The sequence below is a fragment of the Podarcis melisellensis genome (assembly GCF_964234715.1).
Source record: "Podarcis melisellensis genome assembly, chromosome: 11".
In the NCBI taxonomy this organism is placed as follows: domain Eukaryota; kingdom Metazoa; phylum Chordata; class Lepidosauria; order Squamata; family Lacertidae; genus Podarcis; species Podarcis melisellensis.
Genome location: NC_138543.1, coordinates 36,106,117 through 36,125,359, shown reverse-complemented (window position 1 = coordinate 36,125,359; position 19,243 = coordinate 36,106,117). Strand labels below are relative to the sequence as shown.

The 19,243-nt window shown below is 44.5% G+C and overlaps 1 protein-coding gene across 4 annotated transcripts in view; it reads right to left on the bottom strand.

Annotated features, from left to right (window-relative positions):
• The window catches only part of JMY (junction mediating and regulatory protein, p53 cofactor), a 42,960-nt gene extending 26,260 nt beyond the window's left edge, over positions 1-16,700 (bottom strand). For 3 of the 4 annotated variants that reach the window (XR_014172655.1, XM_081929349.1, XM_081929350.1), the window contains exons 1-2: positions 14,644-16,700; positions 2,240-2,413 (exon numbers count right to left, since the gene is read on the bottom strand). Coding sequence is in view for 3 of the 4 variants with exons in the window: in XM_081929349.1 (XP_081785475.1) it covers positions 2,240-2,413; positions 14,644-15,621 (1,152 nt within the window). In the remaining variant the exon portion in view is untranslated. The remainder of the gene's footprint in view (positions 1-2,239; positions 2,414-14,643) is intronic. The other variant, XM_081929348.1, reaches the window with a different exon arrangement.
• Positions 16,701-19,243: the final 2,543 nt, after the last annotated feature.

Here is a 19,243-nt window from a genome sequence, read left to right as displayed (position 1 = left end):
ACATGATTCCAGCCTTTGTTCAAAGAAAGAGGCAACTGTAGGAAAATATTTTGAAACATGTAGGGCCAGTGGTTTTAAACCAGTGTGCCATGGCAACCTGGGGTGCCCTGAATGATAGTCAGGGGTGCCATGGGCAGCACCAGCCTCTGACCCTCTTTCTTCCGCTCCCTCTTCTAATGCCCTCCTGCGTCTCTGCCTCCCAAAGGCTTGCACGACTGTTTATTGCAGCAGCCCTGGCTACAAGCTCCCTAGGCAAATGGTGCCTCTGGGGCTGGCCAGGGGGTGCATCCCAGGCCCCTGAGGGGCAATGTGAGGAGGAACCTCTCTTTAGGGCGGGGGGGGGGGGAGGCTCAAAGACCAGGGTGGCAGCTGCAGTGGCTCAGAGGACGCCCAAGGAGAGGGGAGAGGAGGCTGAGGGAACACTCCAAATGGGAGGGTGTTCAAAAAAAAGAGTGAGAGGCTGCCAGCTCTGCAAGCAAGGGGTGAAATAACTGGGTTCCTGAGTCCCACAGGGATGTCGCAGAAAGAATGTAGTTGGTCAAGGGAGCTGTAGACTCAAAAAGGTTGAAAACCTCTGATGTAGGTGATTAGCTACTAAAGCACAGTACCCTCCAGATGTTGTTGGACTATTACCCCCATTAGCCACAGTCAGCATGACCAGCAATTAGGAATGATGGGAGTTGTAGTCCAACATTTGGATAGCACAGTATTGGCTATCCCTGTGCTAAAGACTCAAAACCCATAGTTGAAAGGTAGAGCTAGAGGTGTGTTCCATATGTCCCAGGGAAACCTTTTGAAAGATAAAATAGGCAAGCATATTGAAGAACAAAGAACAGGCTCTGCTGAAGTGGAATCGACACTCAGACCCTGCTTGTGGGCTTTCCATAGGCATCTAGTTGACCACTGTGAAAACAGGATGTTGTATGAGATGGGCCAATGGCCTGATCCTGTTCTTATGTCCTTAGAGGCGTTTGCCTGTAGTGGCTGTATGCAAAAGCGGTCAGGTGCAGAGTGAAATATTTGCATATATCAAGAGTTCTCATATCTGAGGCAATGAGAGTAAACACAACTCAAATGAGTAAGATGGGGGGGGGGTACTTTCACTGCTCAGTCCTTTGCCCTGCCTTGCATAAGTCTTTGCTCTAAACAGTCACCTACAGCATGAAGCTTCTTGTGTCAAGGCGCTCAGGGGTACACTCAGAATAACAGTAGGACAAAGCAGTAACATCTCAAGTGGTCAATGCTTCATTATAAGAAGAGTGGTCCCTGCCACCTTGAGAGAGGCAGTCATTATACAGTATCAACTCTAACAACATCAGAAGCCCTCCTTCGATGCAGCCTATTGTAACAACTATAAATATCAACAACTATCAGCCAGTCACAAGTTTTCCCTTTGGGGGATATTTGGGGATTCCACAGGTGGTAGAGCAGAGCTTTCCAAACTGTGTTGCAACACATTAGTGTGTCAGCTGCAGTGTGTAGGTGTGTCACGCGAACGCTTCCCGCACTACTCCGGGGACTGGAAAGGGGTTAGTTTAACCTCTGGTTTGCTAGTAAAACTGAATTAATGTGTCACGAAATCATGCATGTCTAAAAAGTGTGTCACCAACATGAAAAGTTTGGAAACCTCTGTGGTAGAGGATCAATTTTAGTTTTTATGAGCACCATTAACTATCTGGACCCATTCTGATTTGGCACCCAAACACAACTATTTTTTTACATAGCAGGTCAGTGGCTTTTTATTCTTCAAGACTTCTAGTCACTGGCCTATGGTTCTGCCATTTTCAGATGTTCACCTGACTTTTACTAGATCTCTATTCTGCTGCATATGGCTGCTGCCACCTGTACTGTTTTTATTGTTTTAACTGGGCCCATTTTTATTCTAAGTCACTCTGGATATTTTAACAGGAAAGCAGCACAGAATTTAGATCAATCAATAAAAGCCATAAAAATATGGAATTCCAAATAAAAAAATTCTAAACTCTCCAAATCCATGCCCTAATTATAGATCAGATAGATAAGACAGGCAGAACATACAAGTAAATATGGAACTCAAACTTTCAAGAATTTCAAACAGAACCATCACAAGGTGATTTGAAAATGACCAAAATTTCTAAAAGACAAAAACAGATTATGCATAAACACATGTAACACCTTTTAAGATTTATATTCACTTTATCTTCTTTGTTATTTTTCAAAATAAATAAATTTAAATTATAAGATTTATGTTAATGTGTACCTTTATCTGCTGTCTTCTGAGCATTGCAAGCTCCCTCATATCTCGGAATGGCTGCAGTAAGTACTGATAAAGTTCTGTAGTTGCTTCAGCAAGAATGCTATATGCTTCATCTTCCATTTGATATAGTTCAAGCAGCTCTACCATGCTTTCTGTATTCTTGTGTTTCTCTAGGAGCTAAGTAAAGAGTAATAATAATACATCAAAGCATAAACACATTTTCCTGCTATCAAAATGCAACCAGATATAATGACTAATGTTTTCAAGTTTTGTATTCTGACACCTTGGTGAATAGCACCAGCATCACTTAATCCTACTTTCTCTCTTTTGCATAAATTTATAAAACAAAAAAAGGGTTAACAGGGCAATCCAACTTAAAAGTAAGCCAGACTGAATTCAATGAGGCTAGATAAGTGTGGTTAGGATAGCAATCTAAAATATTTGATCTCCAATTTTTACTTCAAGCATGTAGGAAGTACACAGCATTAGGAAGGCATTCGAAATCATGGTCTAACAGAATAAGAGGAGTCTGAAACAAGCAAATCTCTGGCTGGGCTCAGTCTGGGCTACAGCGCCTGAAGTACCTCATCCTGTCCAAGTCAAAAAATAAGCTGGCATAAGCCCCCTAAAAGGGGTCTGGTGGCACAAGGGGAGACTTACTCCTATTCCAAACACTTTCCACTCAGTCATGACCGAGCAACCCAGTGGAAGTTACAATGGCAAAAAGGGTAGAGTAAGTCCTATTTTGCTTTAAAGGCTTTGTTCCCCTCTGCCAGGCTTGGGCTGGCTCAGCCAGCAGTAGCTTCACTCCTAAATGGTTTCTGAAATAGGGGTAAGTTACACCAGCATAATTTATCCCAGTGTAAATTACACTGGCTTCCTTTGGACTGTTATGCCCGTATATTACTTACAATTCTATCTTTAAGATATTTTTTTTGTCATTTAGCAAAAGACATACCATTAGGGACATGGGTTGCTCGGTCCCTGCTCCTGCCAACCTAGCAGTTCGAAAGCACGTCAAAGTGCAAGTAGATAAATAGGTACCGTTCCGGCGGGAAGGTAAACGGCGTTTCCGTACGCTGCTCTGGTTCGCCAGAAACAGCTTAGCCATGCTGACCACATGACCCAGAAGCTCTATGCCAGCTCCCTCGGCCAGTAAAGCAAAATGAGCGCTGCAACCCCAGAGTCATTTGCGACTCGACCTAATGGTCAGGGGTCCCTTTACCTTTTATACCATTTATACCATTTCTACACTGCACTATGTTTTTTGTTCTTTCTGTTGTTATAATAATAATAATCCATCCTGCTTTAGAAACCTCTGAAATCTAATTTTATGCAGAAGTATATAATATCTGTTCTGCATCATTTCCATGTTCTCTGCAATTTTATGATGAAACCTTCCTAAAGTAGGAAACCTAGTTTGATAGAGAAGTAGAAACTAAGAAACCCAATTTGTTTTTCTAAACTGTCCAGAGCTTGAAGATGTATAGTTTGTCTGTAAATATTTAAGACGTTGAAATATCTCACTGCTAAACAAGCAGTAAAATATAAAAATACATAGCACGATCTACTCCCAAGAAGGTACAGCTGCCCATGCACAGAGGGGCTGCCACAAATCTTAACAGAGTGCGCTGTTCGCACTCCCATCACCTTGTGGGTGTGGACAGATTTGCCACACGAAGTACACTAAACATGAGTAATTTGTATCAGGCAAGGAGCTGTGGGAGGCGGACAGAAGCCTCCCATTCCCAGTAATGGCTTGGCAGATTGCAATGTGGGGGAGGGGAAGAAGCAGGGAACTGGGTTCCACTAAGTCCCATGCTGCCTTTTTGTGCACCTGCAGCTGTGCTCATGAAGAGGTGGATCATACTTTTAGATTATAATCAGGAAGAAAATTGAAAGCACATTTCCCAACTTTCCAAGAATCCCAGGAACTGTAGTTCTGTGAACTGTTAGTGGTATATCACAGTTACCAGGATTTCTTTTGGAGGGGCAGGTGGCTTTAAATGTATGGTATGTATGCAGCCCCTGTTTTTCAGAGGCCAGGTCTACCCAGCTCAGTAGTCTTTGCATCCAGGCGTCTGAATCAGGAGATGTACTACAGCAGATATTCTCCAACACTATGTAAGCAAGTATATACTGTACCGCTTACCCCCATCTCATGGTACCAAAACCTGAAGTGTTAGGTCCTTGAATGCAAAGTATGCCCAAAATCCTGCTCAGTCAAAGGACAAGAGCTCTTTATCTTTGTTCCTCCATATCCTTGTTCTTATCTTTTAATCAAGTGACTCAAACAACAATGAATAGCGCAAACTATATTCTAAAAGCCTGAACAGGAAACAGCTGATCAGAGAGTTTAACTGCCCATTCTAAGAAATGCATAGTTCATATCAAGACAAAACTGGAATACAACTTCTCATGCTGTTTTATCTACCAATTGAAGTATAAAAACTCTATAAGGCTATGCCTTGATGTTACTTATTTAAAAGTAAAGTGTAGGTATAAGGGGAAAACAATGTCCATGCCCCTGGCTGCTTTTTAATGGTTTTACAATATGTAATCAATATACAGAACTTAAAGAACTTTCATAAATGCTTACAGTGGAAATCTTTTCTGGACAGTCATTAAGCTAAATGATGCCAAGATAAGCATCTGATGGAACAGAATATATATTCCAAGATACAAGATGCAAGAAGATACTTGCATTTATTATTTGCACAATATTTCTTTTATATTCTTCAAAGAAATCTCAATAAAACTGCCTGGCTAGCTCTGCTCACACAGCAGCGCTTTTGTATTTTAGCTCCTCCCCGAAGCAGAAGTACCCAGCATCTTATGACATACTACTTGTGAAATTAAGTAGAGTTTATAAACAGCTTGCAATGTGGTGTAAAGGTAGAGGGAAACTGGGACAAGGGAGTGGGAATTAGGCAAAAGTGTGCTGTGTACCCAAACTCTCCACAGTTGTACCCACTGAATAAAGTAAATTGTTACACCAGCAAGTTATGGCCCTAGGCTATTATATGCTGCAATGCCAAGTTTTAAAACGAAAGACGAGGCATAAAGAACTTCTCTAAAATATGCAAGGCAAATTTGTCAGACCAGCACACATTTTGTTTAATATGACATCTCTTTGACCCACATGGCAGCAACACTCCTGAGACATTATTCATTACTTTTTATCCCATCCATCCCTCCATGGAACTTAAGAGTGGCTTTCTACCGTCACAAAAATCAAGGCAGAGGAACAGAGACATGTCAGAGGCCACACTATTTTAACCTGGATTTTACACGTTCCAACCCTACTATTACCCACTGTTAACATATTCGCTACTTGATTTGACTACCTTGCCTAGGGAGACAGAATGTAGATTATACTATGCTCTCAAATACTCTATTATACAGTATTACTATTTGTAAATGTCAATTATTTTTCACCAGTAGCAAAAACTAGACCTACAGTGGTACCTTGGTTGAAGAACAGCTTAGTTTATGAACAACTTAGATTAAAAACGCTGCAAACCTGGAAGTAGGTGTTTTGGTTTGTGAACTTTGCCTTAGAAGCAGAACATGTTCTGCTTGCTGTTGGGTGTGTTCCATTTGTAAATTGAGCCCCCTGCTGCTATGGGAAAGCAAATCTTGGTTTAAGAACAGACTTCCGGAAAAGATTAAGTTTGTAAACCAAGGTACTACTGTATATGGTAACTAAAACTGTGAGACCACAAACTAAATAAAGCAAGGGATGTACACACTTAAACCATACCCCATAACCCTCCAGATCAGAGCTATCCCACTTCTGACAGCACAGCTGGATATGAAGAAAGAAATTTCCCTCCCTTTGATTTCCAATGAGGGGGGTATTAAAAATCCCCACTATATTGAGGACCACCAAACATGGGATATAATGTTAGCACCAAATCACAGCACACCAAACCTCCAACAGGAAGACCATAATTCAAATAAGACATATGACACGGAGTACAACTCTCTGTCCCTGTGTTACACTATTTAGAGCTGCAAAGGAGAACTTTGCACAAAACTGTCCTCAGAATATTCTGCGACATTATTAACACTTCTCTACCTAGAACCCTGAGAAGTACTCCTGCCTCAGGACTCTCAACACAAACAGCCAACACCCCACTCCACAACTAGAACTGCCAGGCTAAGCAGAAGTATAACTTCAGCATTCTCTCCCTTGTCTCCTACCTACCCCTTTTGCAATACAGTGGTACCTCGGGTTAAGAACTTAATTCGTTCTGGAGGTCTGTTCTTAACCTGAAACTGTTCTTAACCTGAAGCACCACTTTAGTTAATGGGGCCTCCTGCTGCCGCTGCACTGCCACTACACGATTTCTGTTCTCATCCTGAAGCAAAGTTCTTAACCCGAGGTAATATTTCTGGGTTAGCGGAGTCTGTAACCTGAAGCGTATGTAACCCGAGGTACCACTGTATATGAATATCAAATCTTGTCTGAAATGTACTGCTCTAATGCTGCTCCCTACCATCAACAGCAGGAAGCAGTGTCTTTCAAGCAGAGGAGAGGCACTTGTTCCCATACAGTTAAGCTCCCAGTTGGCAAAGGCCAGGCACTCTGTCCCCAACCATCACCACTGCTGGCCAAATACTCATCAGCAGTTTGGCTTTAGAGGAACAACTGCATGCATGTTCTGGATTCCACTGCAACCCCCAAGGGATGGATACACTGTAGATACAGAGATATATAGATAAACACACACGCGCGCACACACAGTCACTGCATTCCTCTCCTTCCCACATGAGAGAGGGGAGCCTGAGGCATAAGAGCTGTCTAAACATACAGGTGGCACCACTCCCTCTGCTCCCACCCACGTACAGCCACTGAGTATCTAGATTCAGGAACGATGAGCGCCGGCTGAGGTCTATTGCTCATTCTCCCTGTCCCTCCCTTTGTTCTTCACAATCTCCCCCACAGCTACAGGATGAATTTTACACCCTGTTCTATGCAGGTCCCAAAGGAGATCTACACCATGACCAACAACAGTGACCGGGATGTTCCAGTTATTCCTCCTCCAGTTATTCCTCCTATATCTTAGCAAGCTCAATGAGCGACCGTCATGCAACAGGCAAAGGTGTTCGTACCAATGGCGTTCCTGAGATAGCTCAGGTGGTAGAGCCTAGTAGCATGCTTAATCTCAGGGTCGTGGATTCAAGCTCCACGTTGCAAAAGATTCCTGCACTGCATGGAGTTGGATTAGATGACCCTCGTGGTCCCTTCCAACGGTACGATTCTAAGCATAGAGCTGGTGCTGGTGCCATGAGTGACACTGAACCTAATATGCTGCTATCTGTTCAGCCACTGTCCAAGGCACAGAAAACTTGCAAGGGTGACTGATAGACATGCGTCTCTTCAGAGTACATTTCATCCTGGATAAAAAGGCATTGACTACGCACAAATTTTTATCTTGTAACAAATATTAGGTGGCATGCTTAAACATCTTTACACGAAAACACATATCCAAACACTTACAGTTTACAATTCCAAACTTACAAATGGATTTCAACAGCCCTGTTTGCAAAAGAAAATCCCCAAAAAGATTACTAGCTCAAAGAATTACTCTTTTACTGTATTTTTTAAAATGCCACTCCTCTGTGAGGAGTTTACTTTCATAGTTAGTGTTATGGATGCTCAATTAAGAAAAAGCTGCAGTCAGAAACCTTAGTATTTTAAAAAAAAAATGACCAACGTTGTCAACAATAAAAGAAAAAAGTGCAGCTAATAGGGTCAGGATGCCCAAGGCTGAAATTGTACATAATATTGGGGCATTTTGTTTTGCCTGAATGACAGTTCATTATTTCTTTAAAGAAATAAAGTCACTTTTCTACAAGAAGACATGTAGCTGTTAGAAATGGAAGGCCATACATACTGTAATAAAGAAATTTTAGAGTAAAACTGGGTGAGCAACATTAATCCCTAGCCTACAATACTATTTTCTGGCCAAAGTCACTACCCTCACTACCACCACTAGGCAGGCCTGTGCAGCACTTGTCTGAGGCCCAGGACGGAAGTCTAGTTAGAATAAAGCTATAAACTCAAACAAAAAAGCAGCCAGTCCCTGGCAGTGTTCCCCGACCAGCTTAGCCATCTGAGGCCCAAGGCAAGTGTATCCAGCTGCCCTGCTCCTCTGCACGGACCTGCCACTAGGCCCATAACCACTGACACGCACACACATGAAAGATGATTCTCCATGTCATGGGAGCAGCTGTAACAAGCCAGAGCCTAAATCTAGGCTCCTGTGTCAGCAATAATCATTGGAATGAAAAATTATGGAATACTATTAAAAGAGAATCTATGTTTATCCCAGAAAAGGGTTCAAGCAGTAACACTTTATAGCAAGAGAATTATTTAGATTAAAAAGACACAAAGTGCAAGAACTATAGAAACCCAGCCAGATGGGCGGGGTATAAATAACAAATTATTATTAATTATTAATTATTATTATTATTATTATGGTAAAGGTAAAGGGACGTGAGTGGCGCTGTGGGTTAAAGCCTCAGCGCCTAGGGCTTGCCGATCGAAAGGTCGGCGGTTCGAATCCCCGCGGCGGGGTGCGCTCCCATTGTTCGGTCCCAGCGCCTGCCAACCTAGCAGTTCGAAAGCACCCTCAGGTGCAAGTAGATAAATAGGGACCGCTTACTAGCAGGAAGGTAAACGGCGTTTCCGTGTGCAGCTCTGGCTCGCCAGAGCAGCGATGTCACGCTGGCCACGTGACCCGGAAGTGTCTTCGGACAGCGCTGGCCCCTGGCCTCTTGAGTGAGATGGGCGCACAACCCCAGAGTCTGGCAAGACTGGCCCGTACGGGCAGGGGTACCTTTACCTTTTTTAAAGGGACCCCTGACCATTAGGTCCAGTCGTGACCGACTCTGGGGTTGTGGTGCTCATCTCGCTTTATTGGCCGAGGGAGCCGGCGTACAGCTTCCGGGTCATGTGGCCAGCATGACTAAGCCGCTTCTGGAGAACCAGAGCAGTGCACGGAAACGCCGTTTACCTTCCCGCCAGAGCGGTACCTCTACTTGCACTTTGCACTTTTATCTACTTGCACTTTGACGTGCTTTCGAACTGCTAGGTTGGCAGGAGCAGGGACCGAACAACGGGAGTTCACCCCGTCGCGGGGATTCGAACCACTGACCTTCTGATCCACAAGTCCTAGGCTCAGTGGTTTAACCCACAACGCCACCTGTGCCCCTTATTTATAATAATAATTATTATTATTACATCAGCTATTAATAAATCTCTTCATCTTCTTAGAAGTATACCGTTCTAAACCCAACACAGATGTTTTGTGAGAACAGGCTTGCTTTATCAGATCTAGGCACCCATAGCCTAACACATCTTCTAACAGAAGCTATCCTTATGTGTCTGGGAAGCTCACATGCAAAGTACAATAAGAATAACCATCCCCTATTATTTGTCTCTATGTGGCAATTAGCAGTTTGCTCCTTTTGAGTATTGTAATTCCATATAGATGTCAAAACTACTGGTAAGAGGTAACCTTCATTAATTTTGAAACATATCTAAGCCTTAGTGCATACATTATGACAACTATGGTGATGCCACCAAAAATGCCAACCCCATTGAGTTCTGGATAACATTTTGAAGTACTCAATATGTGGAATGCCACCATAGCACTGAAAGTCTCCACATCTGTAAAAGCCACCAATAACATTGTATGAGGGCATGGAGAATCACATGACGGTAGCACCCCACGTGATGCACATGGAAGTTTCATTGCTTCTGAAAAAACTACTCTTTTATCTTACACAGAAGTGAGAATTTATGACAGATAAAGCTCTGTTTAAAACATTTCAGATGGAGATAAGAAGTAAGCAAAGCTTTTTAAGGCCTACTGCCCACACACAACACATGCCACAGTCTTTACCAATTTGGATTCTAGATTACTCTGGGCTTAACTGAGTAGAAGTTTTATCTTTTCTAAAAGTACAAATGCAGTCATTAATGCCCATTCAAATTATTGATCCTCTAATAAAGTATTTTAATAAAGATAAAGCATTACAGTTGTTATATAAAATAAAATGACTGCTCCTCACTTACTTATTACATTGTGATTAAAGCTGCAGAAAGACAGATAAGGATGAAAAGCCTGGAGTTACATTTACTAGGTTTTTTAAAAAGCACCTTGATCTCCAATAGTATACAAATTTATACCTATTGAGAACAATGGGACTTACTGCTGAGTAGACATGTATGGGCTTAAACTGTAAAAATCACAGGTAGAGGAAATCACTTGGCTACTGAGCTGTCCATCTTGATCCCTTGGGCATGTATAGTAGGGGAAGATGGGGCTCGTCAACCTGGGAAGGTAGGGGAAGGAAAACTCTGATCCTAAACCTCTGCTGCCTTGCGCATTGATGACAAAGGCTTTGGGAGTAAACCCCAATGAAAAATCTGTAACTGATCCTTGTGCGACATTTTTTGGAAGGAAAAAAAAAACACTAAGGAATAAACCAGTTACAGATAGGTAGCCGTGTTGGTCTGCCATAGTCAAAACAAACAAACAAAAAAATTCCTTCCAGTAGCACCTTAAAGACCAACTAAGTTGGTCTTTAAGGTGCTACTGGAAGGAATTTTTGTTTGTTTGTTTGTTTGTTTTGACTAAGGAATAAACCCTACACAAATCTGGAGTAGAATACAGTTGGATGGCGTCTTGTATGCCTCCTTCCAGCAACTCCAGCAGTAAAGCTGGTGGCAAATGTATTGCTGTGCTTTCCTTTGGAGCACATCAGCAAGGCCAAGAGGGAGGACTTGTCATCTGGGCAGCCAAAGACCTCTCCAGACACACTGCCCAGGCTCGTGCCCCAAAGAGGTCACTTCGGTGCTTGTGAACACAGCGAAAACCATGTGGGAGGCAGCAGTTATGAGTTACCAGTCTCTGCAGCCACAGAGGGCACTGTGATTTTCCAGTGGTTTGACTTCATGGTGAAGAATTTAAGCAAATTATGTCTTCTTTTTAAACATAATTCTCCTGTGTGGGAAGATAGACCAGAATTCCGCTCCCTTTGTGTGATTGGCCTTTTTAAAAATTACTATACTTCCTTTAAGCACAAATCATAGCCATTCTTTTATTTTCATGCCTTGAAGAACATTTACGGTGAAGTTCTCATATTTTATTTGTTTATAATTTTGAGCTTTCCAACCTGGATTCTAATGCTCTGCCTCATTAAAAAGCATTGCATAATTTAGAAAGATTTAGAATTTAGCAAATAAATCTAGTACAGTACTGATCAGAACAAGTTTTAAATGTTGCAGAGTAAAACTAAATGATATATTAACCAACTGAACAAAGGACTGGCAGTGTTAGCACTCTAAAACAATAAGAATTTTGTTCAAACAAGTTGAGTCATACATACAGTAGAATCTGTCGGTTGGAAAGAGTTTTAGCATAAGTCTAATAACATCACACATTTTTGAATATCTTTGTTTTCTGTAATGTTCTTCATTTGTTTTATGCTAATAAAATATTATCTTCATTATTATTTATTAAATTTGTACAATGACCTTCATCAAAAGATCACAGGGCAGTTCACAATATATCATTTTATGAACAATGTCAACTTTTATAGTTTCCCTTTGAAACCAAGACCACATTTTCCTGAAAGTTCTCCTAGCTTTTTAATCACACAAATGCCAGAATCCAGTATCTCTATCTGCATCTCTAGTCTTTTGAAAGCTACTTTCAAAGTGCAGGTGGCAAAAGTAACGTGGAAGAAAATATATGTGAGCTTGGTTAGGTTCATATTTCAGGAAGAGAACAGAGTCTCATCCTGAAGTATGGAAACGCACTGCATCAGAATTACACATTAATATTAAATGGCTGTCATCTATTGTTCCATTATCATGGAATAACTTAGCCAAATGAGATATGAGCTTCTTGTTTCAAAGAAAGCCACTATCAAGCGTGTAACAGACAGTAGAAACCTGAGAGCCAAAGGACAGAGAGCTACCTAAATGATCTTCTTTCTTAAATATGAAGCACATTTTAATTAAAGATGGGTCAATTTACACCGCATACATACACTAACAGAGATACTGACACCAGATATGGATTAATATTCACTGGATTAAATTAATTGAGTCACCAAGAGACAAGAGAGCTGCCCTGCAATTAAACACAATATCCTACCCAGTTGGATCATGTCTACACTACAGGTTGTGGTGGGTGGCACTGTGGTCTAAACCACTGAGCCTCTTGGGCTTGCTGATCAGAAGGTCGGTGGTTCGAATCCCCGCACTGCTCTGTCCCAGCTCTTGCCAACCTATCAGTTCAAAAGCACGCCCGTGCAAGTAGATAAACAGGTACTGATGCAGCGGGAAGGTAAACAGCGTTTCGGTGCGCTCTGGTTCCCGTCACAGTGTTCTGTTGCACCAGAAGCGCTTTAGTCATGCTGACCACATGACCTGGAAAGCTGTCTGTGGACAAACATCGGCTCTCTCAGCCTGAAAGCGAGATGAGCGCCGCACGCAACCCCATAGTCACATTTGACTGGACTTAACCGTCCCAGGGTCCTTTACCTTTTTTTACACTACAGGTTACTTCACATTATTTTGGAAGGTTCCACACATTTGCCTTTAGTTCTTAGCATCTCACCTATTCATGTATCTGTCTCACATTTTCTCTTTCTCCATAAAGTATTTGTCCCACAGAACTACAGTAGAGGAACTGAAATTTTACTGAAGTCGTTTGCTTGTTACTACAGGTGGTAACAATTACTCTTACCTAGCTTTCAGTACGTATCAAAGTTTTTAGGCACTTAGGCAACCAGGTGTCTTCCACCATCCTTTTTTAAAAAAAAGTCAGAAGTGAAGTTTTGCATGTATTCATGCCAAAAGAATATACCTGTGGCAACTCTGTTTTGAGAAGCTGAACACTTGTATATGGCCCTAAAAACCAAAAAAGAAAGAGGAAACACAAAAGGCACTGAATTTTAACCTAAACTAGTAACTATTCATTACTATTCATACCCTGGCAGCAGCATTTCCAGGTCAACTAAATGTAAAATGAACACCAATTAACACTAAATCACAAATACAACAGATTTTCACTAAAGTTAGCAGCCTTCAATCAATGCAGATTATTAACAAAAATTAAATGAATCAAATCGCACCTTTCCTAAAAATAACCACAACCAGCATTTCCTACAAATGCCACCATACAATAAAAGGCATATAATCATCAGGAGAACTCTGAAGCAGCCAAGCCAATGGGCTCTAGAATCACACTTAATTCAAGCCAAGCATGACTTTCACATCATGCTGCAAAGTTGGGCAAACAAGAGCAATTAGTTACTTGGGAAATGAGTGAGACTATTTTTGGTCTTTACCCAACCTCTTATTCCAAATACTGTAAATATGTATCTTCATGAAAAGCACAACTAGACAGACTCGTGAGGTATTCACACAATAGGATAACAAAGATCAAACTCAGAGTCGAAATACTGTGGGCAAAATGTTGGCCCTCTGCTTCAAAACTGACAATGTTGGAAACATCATTCACTAATTATCTTCCTCATTAAGTTCACTAATAATATGATTTCATCCTAAATGGAATTATATAAAAAAATCAGTATCTGTTGCAAAATGATGCATGTAATTTTTGCCCAATTAAAAAAAATACTAAGTATTGTTTGATGTATCGACCACCAACTATAAATCAAGAAAACACAAGGTGAATAGAAGATATTGACTCACACTGATGCTGATCTTAGATGTAAATCTGACAGGACAATTTAGTTCTGACTGATTTTATTACAATCCATTTCCTTGTATTAGGAATAGTGTCTAGCTAGCAGAATAACTGGCAAACATATCCAAGTACCAGAGTAAACAAGTCCAGTACCCACCCACCCCACTGACCCAGCCAGTTAAAATAAAAACATATGGCTCCTCCTTAAAAAGTCAAGATACCAGTAAGTACTGTATAAGAACACCAGTTTTGGAACACCAGTTTTGGAAAGATACAAATAGGGCCTTAGATACAGAAAGCCAGATCCTCTGGAAGTTTACTTGGAAGCACATGTGACTGGCTATAGTTATAGATATAGATAGATACTGTAGATAGATGATAGATGATAGATAGATAGATAGATAGATAGATAGATAGATAGATAGATAGAAAGATGATAGATAATGCACTGGATTCAGCCTTTAGCATCTTTCTGCCCTTCTCCGAAGTCTTATTTCTCCCAATAAAGACTTTACATGAAAATATAGTCAGGTCAGCAGCAGAGTTGGAGGCAGAAATCGAAGGAAAGCTTATACTGAGACTAAGTTGCATGGGACTCAGGGGAACTAAGCATGTTCAGGATCGGGCTGAAGGGGTTTCTATTTTATCAGCACTGAGGACCTTCCTCACCTCCTGGATGCGCTTGCGGGCCCGCTGCAGCACTTCCTCGTAACCCTTTTGCCGCAGCTCGCTCAGGCTCTCGTAATACTCCTCCGGGTCGTCCGTTTCGGTGAAGAGCACCTGGGAGAGGATCTTCCACCCGCAGGTGTCCAGGCAGTGGCCCAGGTAGACCTGCAGCCGGCAGCACAAAGCGTCCATCTCCTCCTCCGACATCTCCGGAGCTCCGAAGAGGACCGTCCACATGCCCGACGGCTCCTCGGGAAGGACCGGCAAGCAGGGCTCCAGCTCGGAGCTCACCGAGCACAGCTGCTGGTGCACGGCCCGCAGGTCCTGGAAAGAGAAGAGGCCGGCCCAGCTGCACTCCTCGCCCGACGGCGCCTCGGTCTCCGAGACGGCCGCGGAAGGCGGCTGCGGGGCGACCGCAGGCCCGGCGAGCGGGGACGGCAGCAGGAAAGCGGCGCCTCCCGCAGGCTCGTCTTTCCCCAGCTCCAGCACCTCGATGTCCTCGGCCGCGCAGGCCGCGGGGCTGAGCGGCGCCTTCGCAGCAGGCTGAGGCCTCCGGGCAGGGCTGCTCCGCGCCCGGGCCGGGCTCCTCTGCGGCGGCGGCGCCTCCGCCACTCGGCTGCCGGGGCTCCTAGGCAACGGCTCGGCCCGGGCGGGAGAAACCGGCGAGCTCCTGGCTTGGCCAGGCTCGGCGCTGCTCCAGGCCGGGCTGCTCCTGCGGACGGTGGGGCTCCCGGGCACCTTGGAGGAAGAGGCGGCGGCTCGCTGGTGCTCGAGGCCGGAGCTCCCCCCGCGGCGGATCTCCCTGGAGCCGCTGCGCTGCCTCTGCGCCGTCCGGTTGTGGCAGGTGATGGCGAACTTGCCCTCGATCTCATTCCAGGCCACGATGAAGACGAACTTGTGCTTCTCCCGTTCGTGGAAGGCGTGAGGCCTCACGGCCACCCAGTCCGCCTCCAGGGTCTCCTCCAAGGCGAAGGTGCTCATGGTGGCCGGGGGGGCAGCCGCTGCCCGCCGCCGCCCGGCTCCCTTGCTTCCTCACGACCACCAAACCGGGAGGGCGCTCAAGTCACTGCCCAGCAGCCTCAGCCATTTTAGCGGCGGCAGCGGGCAGGGAGGGAGGGAACGTGAAGGGAAGGATGCGCTACTGGCGGGGCCGGGTGGGATGCGAGGGGAAGGGACGACGAGGGGGATAGGCTAAGAAGGCGCCAGAGAGTCGTCAGCGACTGCAGCTGCTGCTGCTGCCGCCGCGGCGCGCGCTCCCCTCGCGCTCTCCCGCTCGGCTTTGTTGTCATGAGCCCGGCGGCGGCGGCGGCGGCTCCTCTTGCTGCTGCTGCTGCTTGCCTGCCGGAGACAATACGAGAGGCAAGTCAATACAGTCCCCTCACACAGGTACTTGAGGCGGTCACGTGGAGGCCCCGGATCTGTTTACAAGCCGCTGCAGCGGCGACGACGACGACGAGGAGGCGGCAGCTGCGTTCCGGCTGCTCAGCTCTTGCCCCGCCTCCAGGACTCTCTTCTCCCCCCTCACGACACACACATACACTGCGCCCCGGCGCAGACGGCGACTCCTCCTCTCCGACGCCAGCCCTGGGTATGGGGAGGCGACGGAGCGGGGGGGGGCTGCCGGAGCCGTTTGCACAGTCCTTCCCTCCCCCTTCCTGTTGTCTCCGGCCCGACCAGATTGCCTCCTTTCTCCAGTTTCTCCCTCTCCCGCCTGCCAGGAGCGCCTTCATTATCCCTCTCCCTCAAACAATGTTCCTATTATTCAAGCCACGCAGGCAGCGCACGTCAGGCTTAGCCTCCTGCTCCTCCCTCGCTGAGGGACTTGCACCGTACCCGAAAAGCACAATAACCTCCCAAAATAACAATACCCGTCGCCACGGCCCTTGTGCCTATGGAAAAGCAATGGCGAATCGTGGACCTGGTGTGTGCGAATAAATATGGTAGCCCAGCTGCTGGAGGCTCTCCTGACAGCTGCATTTCACAACCGCTTTGCGCCTCACGAGGACACGCCAGCTTTCGCTAGTATGAATGTTGACGGTGGGGGTGGTATTCGGAGGGGGGTGGTATTTTATTCATTGTAAATGTCTATATTCCTAAATTAACTCTATTCATTTCAAATGAGTCTTTGTTAATATCCAAACGCTTTGGGAAGGAGATGTGTGCAACAACACAAATGGGCATTCATGTGCTACTGGTTAGGTGGTCAGAAAGGACATCTCTGATTCCCCTGGAAGTCAGGAGGACTTAATTTTGAGCTGGTTTAGTCTGTAGAAGCTGTTTGGTACTTCCAGCACAAAAATGCCTGTCTCTGATCCTGGAATATATTGTAGCAGCCACACCAATCTCCAAGCTGCGCAAGATTCCAGGGCTCCAGAATGCTTACCCAGCTTTGTGCTGCTTTTTGGAATGAGGTACAGCAGAGACTGTGATGTCTTTATTATACAGTGGTACCTCAGGTTACAAACACCTCGGGTTACAGACTCTGCTAACCTGGAAGTGGTACCTCGGGTTAAGAACTTTGCCCCAGGATGAGAACAGAAATCGCGTGTCAGCGGTGCGGCGGCAGCAGGACGCCTCATTAGCTAAAGTGGTACCTCTGGTTAAGAACGGTTTCAGGTTAAGAACGGACCTCCAGAATGAATTAAGTTCATAACCAGTGGTACCGCTGTGTATGGTTTATTAACACAGGTATACAACGTGAGCCTACAGTGGAGGAGTTCACAGCATGAACACCCCAAAAGGGTCTTGTTTCTCCCATATCTGCAGGCTCGGATTGAAATAGAAATCTTGAATGCCTTGAATCTAGCCCATTAGCAAATTGGCAGCCGATACAATATTTTCAACACACGTGTTGCATGTTGCTAGTAGGTTGCCCTGGAGAACAATCACACAGCAGTTTTCTGCACAAGCTGCAAGTGGTGTAGCATGGGTTGCCAGTGCCCGGGCAAGGCAAGTATGCTCTCCACCACCTGCCAGTAGACGGAACAAACGGGCAATAGCTTGGCAACCTACATGAGTGGCAGGCGTAGTGCCCAGTGAGCACCGAGCGTGGCAGAGAGCAAGTATATTTCTAAAGCCCATGTAGAAGGCACCCTAGCAACCAGCTGTTGCCCAAATTCACTCTTCAGTCTGCCCATGCAAACACTGGGAAATTTTCTGTGCAAGGGGGAAGGCGCACTAATTTGTATTTAATTAATTAATTGATGATGATGATGATAAATTACGGTATTTATACCCCACCCATCTGACTGGGTTGCCCCAGCCACTCTGGGTGGCTTTGAGCATATATAAAAACATAGTAAAGCATTAAACCTTAAAAGCTTCCCTATACAGTGCTGCCTTCCGATGTCTCCTAAAAGATATAATTACTAATTATTATAATTATTTATTATGACTACTTTCTTTCCTTTTTTTGAAATTTTGCACCCCAAGAATTTTGCACCCAGGGCCCCTGCCCCTGCTATGCTCCTACAAGCTGCAGCTTCCAGACCAAATTCAAGGGCAACCCCAAATAAAGTGTATTACAATAATCAAGTCTATTAATTAATCTAGTTTCTAATGCATGCACCACAGTATCCAAGCAATCCATGTCCAGGAGCAATTGTAGCTGGCACACCAGCCAAAGCTGACAAAAGACATTCAAAGACATTGAAGACACCTGAGTAGTACCCCCCCCCAAGGAGTTCCCCTAAGCTATGCACCTGTTCTTTCAGAGGGAGTGAAACCCCATCCAAAGCAGGCAACAGACCATTTTCCCAGACCTGGCAGTCACTCACCCACAGGGCCTCCATTTTGCTAAACTTCAGCTTGAGTTTATTGGCTTTTATCCAGCCCATTACTGAGTTCAGGCAGTGGTTCAGAACTTGCTCAACACCTCCTGGTTCAGATGTTAGAGAAAAACAGAGCTGTGTGTCACCAGCATGTGTATAACACTGTGCTCCAAAACAGACTGCATACTGAGTTCCAAGCAGATGCCTTGGCTACTTAGCAGTCCAGGCTCTAATGCATAGTGTTATTAGTTGCAAGTATTAACAAACCTCTCCCAGATACCGCCCTGCAGCTTATGCAACTGAAGCACATACAGTCTTTCTTTCTTTCTTTCTTTCTTTCTTTCTTTCTTTCTTTCTTTCTTTCTTTCTTTCTTTCTTTCTTTCTTTCTTTCTTGATTTATATCTCTCCTTTCTCGTGTATTTGCATTATTCAGAGCATCTTACAACAATGAAACTACCACTTCCCTAATAAAACAACCATATAAAACCAAGCAATATAAAAACCAGCTCAACAGATATTAAAACACGCTCAGCAGTTTAAAAGCCCTAAGCAGTGTTCACCATATGAAGACTCATCTGCCTGACAAGATAAAAGTTTGCTGGTCCTTGAAACATCACAAGATTATAAGACCAGTTAAAGCAGCTGTCAATTGTAATCCTGTGTTTACACAGCAATGGGTTATGCCCTAGTGCAGGGGTTGCCAACCTTTCTGGACCTAGGGACACACCTGGAATTTTGAAAAAGTGCCATGAGTGCCAGTTACAAAATGGCTTCTGTGGGGATATGTCATGGGGGGGGGGATGGCTACAGTGGGATACCACAAAATGACTGC